Here is a 9,503-nt window from a genome sequence, read left to right as displayed (position 1 = left end):
CTTAAAAATTAAAAGTATAGTAATACTTTTAAGTTATTTAAGACTAGATAGGTAAAATAAGTAATAATAATAATATAATTAAAATGGTTCACGAAGCACGCACACGAGTAGCTTGTAGGTAATGTAATTCAATAGTGTAATGTGACTTGCACATTCTCCGACTGGTTTACAACTTATAATGGCGCAGATAGTAGTTAGACATGGTTCAAAGGGCAATAAAACAATAAAATTTAATTATAAATAGGTGTATAATGTTATGAACTTAGGATAAACGAATGTAGTTTCATGTTACAATTTGAAGTAATTGTAAAAAGAAAAGAATGTTAATTTAGGTTTATTTCAATTTTTTTTGGGTGGTTACGGGGTCGGTTGTATTGACCGATCCATTTTGAGATAGGGCAGAGAAAATAACAAATTATAAGGATTTAGTGAAAAAAAAAAAACGTTTGTAAATACATTTAGGAGGTTTTAGGGATTACACAAAGGAAATTTGAGATTTTTGAGATGAAGAAAAGTATTTTTCATTTTAACATGAAAATTATTTTTCACACAGACTATTCAAAACAAATACTCAATATATTCAAGGACAAATCTTTAATTTATTTTATTTAAAACACTAAGAAATATGATTTTTTGTATGTGAGGATGTACACACTATATTGAGAGTTATAAGTATTAAATCTGTAAAGACTTTAACCCTTTGGAAACGAGTCACAGGTGAAAGGCTACGTCATCTTGTTTGTTGACTCATATTCAAAATTTTATTGAACTACTGTTTCATGAATTTATGTCAATAACTTTGGTATCAAACTGTAGATTATAATTCAAATTTTAGTACTATATATCACTCAATTTTTAATTTAAAAGCAAATAAGACTTGTAATATTAACTGAAAGACTGCCAAATTTTGTGAAGATATACCCAATATATTCAGAGTTAAGTATTAAATTTATATTAACTTTAAACGAGTACAAAAGTTCATGTGACTCACTGAAATTGACCGACCCCATGTTGAGAGAGTTAAACTACTTTATTATGACTGCATATGAATAAATGTGGCTTCAAAATGTAGCTAATAAATTAAATCTTAACACAAGTTAAGTTTTAATTTTATATGGAAATGTTTAAAAAAATTCTCAATCTCACCCTAGAATGAGAATTGACTATTACTCTCTAGGTTTCCTTTCTTCTCTAATATATTTACCACCCCTCCCAGAAGTGCAGAATTTAACACAAATTACTCACTATAACATGTTATTACTCAGGCAAAGCAAAATTTTTATAGTTTTCTATGTTATTTGTTTACAAAGCCATAAACTAAAAAATAAGACCCCTGTTGCCATGTTCTTTCTTTCACAAGTTACCAATAGTTCTCTCTGATGTTCAATACAATTTTACTTATAACTAAGAGAAAGCCAAAGTTTTAACCTGTCAAATTATATATTGTATTACATTGTTTTCTGTACAGACATCTGTCTATTTCACTTTAAGTTCAAACTTTATTCCCACAGGAAACACACAGAGGAGCTTAAGTGAATTTGTAACAGCTCTTATCAGTTAGAAAAGCAGAAAAGCTATGATAGTTATACGACATTCTCTACTTTCTATGTTATTTGTGTTTTTAAGTGCATTATTTAACTAAATGAAAAAATTATTTAGTGTAGTAGTATCATTAATATATATAAAATAGGGATCTTTTCTGTTTCATGCACCACATTCAAATAGAAAATAATATATATTTTTGAATGTAGTTTTTAATGCTGATTTCAGAAATATAAATTAAAATTTGGAGAAATGAAAGAAATATTTTTAATATTTTTTAATTTTGCTAGGTTAGGGCAGTTTATGTGAGATTAGATCAAGTTAGACTAATTAGTAAATAATTACATGTTTACCTAAATAAATAATAAATGTAATAAAAAATTCTTTAAAAAAATCAGTATATTTTCCCATTCTTCCCCTTTAAAAATCAATTCTCAAACTTTTAATTTATATTTATGAAATCTGCAGCGAATTGAAGGTACTTGGAATGTGGTTAAGAGACGTAACAAGTGACATTGTGGAACCAATCATGACTGATTCGTATCTCTGCCAGTTCATTTGGTGTCATAGGCATGAAAATGATGATTTTTTCAAGCAAATGTTTAAGAATATTTCTGAATTTTCACACTGAATTTGTTACATTGACACTAGATATTTTGTACTGTCTTGATGTCTTGCAGTTCTTTTAAATACATAGGTATATATGTAATGATAAAAGTACTTCCTTTATTCCATAAGCTAAATAAAAAAATTAAAATATTTCTTTTCATTTCTCCAAATTTTAATTTATATTTTTGCAATCAGCAATAAAAACTACATTAAAAGATATATATTTCTTTCTACTTGATTGCAGTGCATGAAACAGAAATGATCCAAAAATAGGCTGAAGTTTTGTTGACAGCAAAATAAAAGACCCAGGTAAGTACTATATTTTGTTTTTCATGTGTATTTTTTATTTATTATTATAAAAGTAATTAAATATACAAATTAGAAACTTATCAGTTTAGATAATATCAGATTAGATAACGTAATAAAAAACAATCTTTCATGAGGTATGCTGGCAAGCAGATTGTGTGTTACATAGTCTGATACAATAACATGAGCTGCATATTTGCTGAGGGATTTACAACTTGTGTGTTGGAATTATTAGTTAGACACAGTTCAAAGGGCAATAAAAAAAATTTAAGTAAAAACAGATTATACTTCTACAATTTTTAAGCTGTTTTGAATAAACAAATGTAGTTTCATGTTACAATTTGAAATCATTCTAGAAAGGAAATAAAAAGGATAATTTAGATTTTTTTTTTTTATATGTGGGTTACAAGGTTGTCAATTCTACTGACCTTATAGAGGTAATGTAGAGATTGTTTGTTTGTTTGTTTTTGAATTTCGCACAAAGCTACATAAGGGCTATCTGCACTAGCCTTCCCTAATCTAGCAGTGTAAGAATAGAGGGAAGGCAGCTAGTCAACACCACCCACCGCCAACTCTTGGGCTACTCTTTTACCAACGAATAGTGGAATTGAATATCACATTATAACGCCCCCACGGCTGAAAGGGCGAGCATGTTTGGTGGGACAGGGAATCGAACCCGCGACCCTCAGATTGCGAGTGGAGCGCCTTATCCACCTGGCCATGCCGGGCCATTGGTAATGTAGAGAAAATAACATATGAATTATAAGGTTTTACTGAAAACAACAGTTAGAAATATATTTAACAGGTTTTAGATATTACACAAATGAAATCTGACAATTTTCAGATGAAGTATTTTTAATCTTAACATGAAAATAAATTTATGCTGGAAGCAGTCAACACTTTGACTCCATATACTCATTGAGAAATGTTTAGTGAAAATACTTCATTAAAAATTCAGATTTTTTTGTCTACAAAACTCTTAATACTAACTGAAAGCTTGCAAAATTTTGTGAAGATATATAAAACATATTAGAAGTTATAGTATGGAAACTATAAAGGTCTATTTATGGTCATGAACTTGACCGATTCAACCAAGTCTGTAGCATGTTAATATGTACATGTACTTGGTTGGATTGCAATATTTTATTTTGCAACAAATGTTCCATTTTAGCATTTTTATACTTTTAGTGGTTTATTTGTTTGCATAAACGCTGTCAAATAGCTATTGGTATCATATTTTATACAGATCTATCATTCTTCTTACCTCCACAAAATTTCCAGAGTAAAGTTCTTCTAAGGTCACCCAAAGGTCCATTACAACATCTGCCCCACGAGGAATTTCTCTTTCTTCAGGACGATGACCCCCAGTAAAGAAACCAAAGTCTCCAAAAAAGCTGTAATTTTTTAAACAACATTAAAGGACTCAGTTTAAATTTACAGAAATATATATCTCAAACTATTACAATTAATAATGTCAACAAACACCTCAACCCATGAATATTAACACTTTTGCCTCAGAAGGAACTAAACTTAATTTTTTTATATCATGTAAAAATTCAGTTACTTTGAATTATCACAATTTATAGCAAGAAAAAACACAGCATTTGCCTTATTCAAATTTGATTTTCCATAATGGTTTAAAATAATTTTCAGAAAAACTACATTAAAAGGTACAATCTGAAAGTTACAAACACAATTTTTTTCTACTTTATATGAAATAGCCCACTGCAAGCATGTTTTTCATATCATTTGTTCTGCATATCTTTTACAATAAATAAAGCATTTTAAAAAGAACATTCTAGAAAATGTCTGACACAACTTCTGTTTTTAGCAAAAACCAGTGAGACTTGGATTTGCAAATATGAATACTGTCAAAATACCATCTTTATTAATAAAATTGAATCTGGAGTCAATACACAAACTTTGTTAACATTGAACCTGGAACCAAAGCTTGCCAATTTAGTACCCTCTATTGTCTTCACCTGTAATACCAAATTGAAATTTATAAAACCTTTTTATATGTGATGAACTTATTTTTCAATACACTAAAGTTATCAGACCTTTCACAAAGATGCATATGATGCAAAATTATGGCTTTTAGTGTAAAAACACACACAATCATTTGAGTGAAAAATAGGTCATTCTTATTACTTAATATACAGACTTCCACCCAAACAGACGAGTTTATGGACTTTTTCTTTGTTAAAATCTTTTTGCACATAATTCTTTGTAGAGGGTTTTATGGTCCAACATATGGTCCAAGCATTATGATCTGTACTGAGTATGAAATAATTGGTTTATTGGATTTTGCACTAGCCATCCCTGATTTTGAAGTGATAGACTAGATAGAAGTTAACTACTCATTACTATTCAGTTTGACAACTCTTTACTAATGAATAAAGGATTTGACCATCACTCTTAATAACACACCCAGTATAATTAGCAAAATAGGCACTTTATGAGAAATACAGCACTAAATTCTTACTGTTCATGGCTCATGTAATTTGCTATGGACCTCTTACTCTCTATGCGATAGGAAGACGTACATTTGTACTTCTACTACTATTACCGAGATGCCATTTCTTGTTTGACTGAAAACTGGAGAATATAATACAATATTTAGATTTCTAGTTCATGCGTTCTTGGATGACATCCTTTACATTGTGCTCAACTTATAAAAAGCAAAGTTGTCTTGATGTATAAGCTTCTTTAGAAATTCCTCAGAAGAGCAAACAATATATATATATAACATGTAACTTCTAGTTGCAATACTTGTTTACATCAATATTCATAGAGCATATTTATATATTTTCAGCTTAAAATTTTTTATCATGTGGTTTTAAGCACAACAATTTGCAAAATTCCTGTTTATTTTAATTGACTTATCATCATACTATATTTCTCCTACTGAGTGACCTTTGAAGCTGGCAGATAATATTTCTAGACCCTGCTTTAACTTCTACATAGGAATGTCACATTAATATTAACTTCCATTAGGAGAAAGCTACTTCAATGTAAGACCAAACCTAAACATCAACTTATGTTAATCATTTATTACATAATAAAACATTTGAATACTTTTATTATCACACTTATTAAGACTGATGAATTTTTTCATCAGTTGGATACCCTTATAGACTTAACAATATTCATTTAGGCTAATACAAAAGCATAAGGAACATGTATAACAAGTTCACACTGCATCTGTTTTCAATGGTATATAAACCCACACTTGTTATAAAGATACATGTGTGTGTGTGTATGTATGTGTGTGTATATATATCTAATCACTGTTAATAACTATTACTACTAGCAGTATGAATTACCAGAGTTCAGAAGGAAACTTGGGTGGTTGTGATAGGTTGCCAAATAAACTAAATCAAAGAAATTGTGTAATGAAATAGACTTAAATATTTCAATCATCACACATTCACTGTCATCACTGTAGTTATAAGAGTTGTGTTACAGGACATGTCACACTTATACGTGAACACATTAAGTTGTGGCACAGCCAGATGCGATAGTTGATTTCTACTAACACTTCCACATAGTAGTAGTTTGCAAGGTATTTATAATCTCTTCATCTAGCCATACACACACTCATATTTATGTGTATGTGTTTACGTATGTACATATATCGCATTTCCGTTATGGATAATGTCTGTGGTAGTAGCACTCAAATGCATTGGGGATATCCCATCTATCAGAGAAAATCCAAACACCAATGTCAATCTAGTCAGCCATCATGTAATATCAAAAAATTATATAAGGATATGAAGCTGAGTGCTTACACCCACAACATCTCAGTTTCTACTGCCTTTCACTGTCTATAGCCAGTTGTGGGAAGGCAGTTACTCTTAAATTTCCTAAGTAGAAATAAACTGAAATTAAGCCACCCTAATATTTCTACCAATTAAACTCCCAACCTCCACCTATACAAAAAGATATTTAATAGTACTATAAAATATTGAATAGAACTACACACCCTATCTTAAAAGTTCTTATATAGTTCTTACTCCCACTCTCCTCCCTTTCTCCTAAAGATTTATTCAAGTATAACACGGGAAAGCCAGACAAGCACAGCTACCCGAAGTTAGTCTTTCTGTCCTGATTATACTGAATAAAATTACTTGAAAAAATTGCTATTAGCTACTTATAAGTTAAAGTAACTAACTCCCTCTTTATTTATTATTATTATTTTTTTTTATTTATTTATAAGATATTTTCCTTAATTGATAGTTTAGTTTCTAAAATATTTTTGTATTTATGAAAAAATAAAGTAAGGTATTTCTTTAATTGCCTGTCTTTACAGCTGTTATCTTTCAGTTTATTTTTTAATGATAGAACATCATCCATAAAAAAATTACAATTATTACAGACTATTAACATCCATTTTAGTTGAGATATAATACCTTTTAACATGATATACATAATAACATTATTAGGTGTGAGTAGACCAAGAATGGGAAAATTAAATTCTCTTCTTTTATCAATAATAGTCAACTACACCGTACCTTCTATAAAAGTAATGTCCAAATCTAAATAATTAGCACAGACCTCATTATTATTATTATTTCTTTCTACTGTAAGTTCTGTTGGATATATTAAGTTTGGTGTAACATTCATATTATTTATAGATATTAAATCACCTATGTAATGGAAAGTATAAATGTATAAGTTAGGATTTAAAGTCTGCTTCATAAATGAGCTTTCATAAAGGAACAGATACAGGTTGGCCATATCTGAAGAGAAATTCATTCCCATTGGAATATACTTGTTTGCTTATATACTTGTTCATTAAAAACAATATAACTGTTATAAGTACAGAAATGGAGTGTATTTTTACATTGAATTCTAGTAAATGGGTATAGTTATTTATAAAGTTATCAAACAAATCACTGAAAACCCTGATTAAATCTTTTGGATCTATTTTAGTATACAATGTAGTAAAGTCACATGTAAAAATAGAACTAACAGTTTTTGAATAACTTAATTTATTTAAACACTCCAAAACTGGAATGTTATTTTTAATAATCTAAAAAAAGAATTATTCTGGTTATTTGAAGACTGTTTTTATTTATTCAAACAAGACATCTAGAATATTGTTAAGTACTTATTACAGATTTAATGACTGTATTTAAAGAATTCGTATTAAATCTAAACTTCACAGGATTTTTATGTAATTTTGTTATTGCATATAAAAAATGGAAGAATTATCTGTTAGGATATTCCATTTTCTAATAGATTTCTTTAAATTAGTAAAAGTAAAAGTACTTGTGATATTAATTTCATTAAGTAAAATTTGTACATAACTTTTTACACACAAAACCAAAATTACAACTAGCTTTATGAATCAGGGTAATACCAAATTGTTTTGGAATTTATTTTATTTTTAAAGACATTGAAATAAATATCTAATTTATATCAAGATAAGTTTAAGGTTCTTAACTGATTCTTTATGAAATTAATAAAATATAATTTCCATTCAAAAAAGAAACATGGCGGATAATAGGATTGTTAAATTATTTTAAAAATATAACCATCAATATTTTTTCTAAGTCTTTTAAGATTTCACATATTTTGTGAATTTTAAAATTCTATATTTAGTACCTTTCTTTAATACTGATTGTAATTTTTTATCTTTGACAACTTCTAAATTTCCTGTAACTATATGATTATGAAAGATATCTTTACAACACTATTATTACAGTTACAAGTTAAGTTGTCAACTTCTATTTGATTAAATTCTTCAATGAATTTTTTATAGTTAATGAGAAGATGTCCTATAGGTTTAATATATTTAAAACTGACTATACGTTGAAATGATTTCACGGGAAAAATATCAATTACTATACAAAATTTCTCTTTTTTTTTCTTTACTGAAGGGAGTATAGGCATACGATTCCCTTTTAACCCAAATTTAATTAGATCAATAATTAAGTCTTTAACATGGATATTTTTAAATTCAAAGTTTAACATATACTTTCACAGATATTTGAGTTTTGCATTTGTTGATTCAAATACTTGTTTCACTGTAAATTTCACCAGATTAACAGATCTGTCAAGTACAAAATCCAAATTTTTACAAAACTTTAAAAATCAATCCACTTCTTTCTATTTTTATCTTTATCCCTATTTTATTTTGTGTATTCCTACAAATATTTATTTGAAATAAATTTCTGATAAAGGAATTTATACTTACAATTTCAACAGTTATATTTTGAAAGTCCAAGTATTATAATTATCAAAACAAGCCTTAACAAAAATCATGCATAAATTAAAATGACCGCCAGAACACATATATGGGATATAAGATGTACCCTACAATTTGGAGGTGGCTGCAGAAATAGGGCCCACATTGCAGTGGAAATACCGTCTACCAGTCTCGATTTCCATTCACTAGTCTCACATGTTAAAATAAGAGGGAATCCTCAATATCCGTGGCACTTGAAATTGTTTTAGGCAGGATTAGAGTAAATTAATCTACAATATTTTTTTTTCCTTTTTATTACCTATATTTTTGTGCACCAGCAATACCAAGCATTGGGCGCATGTATACCTAATTCCATTTTATTACTGATCAGGATCTCTATTAGCCTATCCTCTAGCTGAAATTCTTTTAGGCAGGATTAGAGTAAATTAATCTATGAGACCTTGCACATGGTCTAATACATCAATTGCAAGGGTTTGACCTCCTGAGTCCAAAACTGTAATAAGATCTCAAATTGGTCAAGAGATCACAGAGCTATGAGCTAAAAGTTTGTACTTGGAAAAACAAAACTCACAGCCATTCTATGAGCCACTATGCCTCAGCTGAAAAGAACAATAAAAAATAATAATTAAGGAGAGCAAGATGTGGGTGCTCAAGCCCACAAGATCCCACATCTACATCACCCTTTACTGCCTGCAGACAATTGTTGGAACGTTACTGCTTTCCAAAGAAATATAAAATGAAAAAAAAGAAAACAAGGTCCTACCACAGAGGGTAAACAAGGAAACATTACTTTCTGATGTTAGCAATCCAGCCTCCTCTATAGTAGTAAAGG

At 29.0% G+C, this 9,503-nt stretch overlaps 1 protein-coding gene across 1 annotated transcript in view; it reads right to left on the bottom strand.

The window, feature by feature from the left end:
- The window catches only part of LOC106464997 (dnaJ homolog shv-like), a 47,312-nt gene extending 38,173 nt beyond the window's left edge, over positions 1 to 9,139 (bottom strand). Inside the window, exons 1-2 of the mRNA XM_013925187.2 lie at positions 9,111 to 9,139; positions 3,722 to 3,851 (exon numbers count right to left, since the gene is read on the bottom strand). Coding sequence (XP_013780641.2) covers positions 3,722 to 3,772 — 51 coding nt within the window. The 5' untranslated portion in view covers positions 3,773 to 3,851; positions 9,111 to 9,139. The remainder of the gene's footprint in view (positions 1 to 3,721; positions 3,852 to 9,110) is intronic.
- Positions 9,140 to 9,503: the final 364 nt, after the last annotated feature.

The sequence above is a fragment of the Limulus polyphemus genome, unplaced genomic scaffold (assembly GCF_000517525.1).
Source record: "Limulus polyphemus unplaced genomic scaffold, Limulus_polyphemus-2.1.2 Scaffold1807, whole genome shotgun sequence".
NCBI lineage: Eukaryota > Metazoa > Arthropoda > Merostomata > Xiphosura > Limulidae > Limulus > Limulus polyphemus.
Note: the sequence above shows the minus strand (reverse complement) of the source record. Positions and strands in the feature narration are given on the sequence as shown.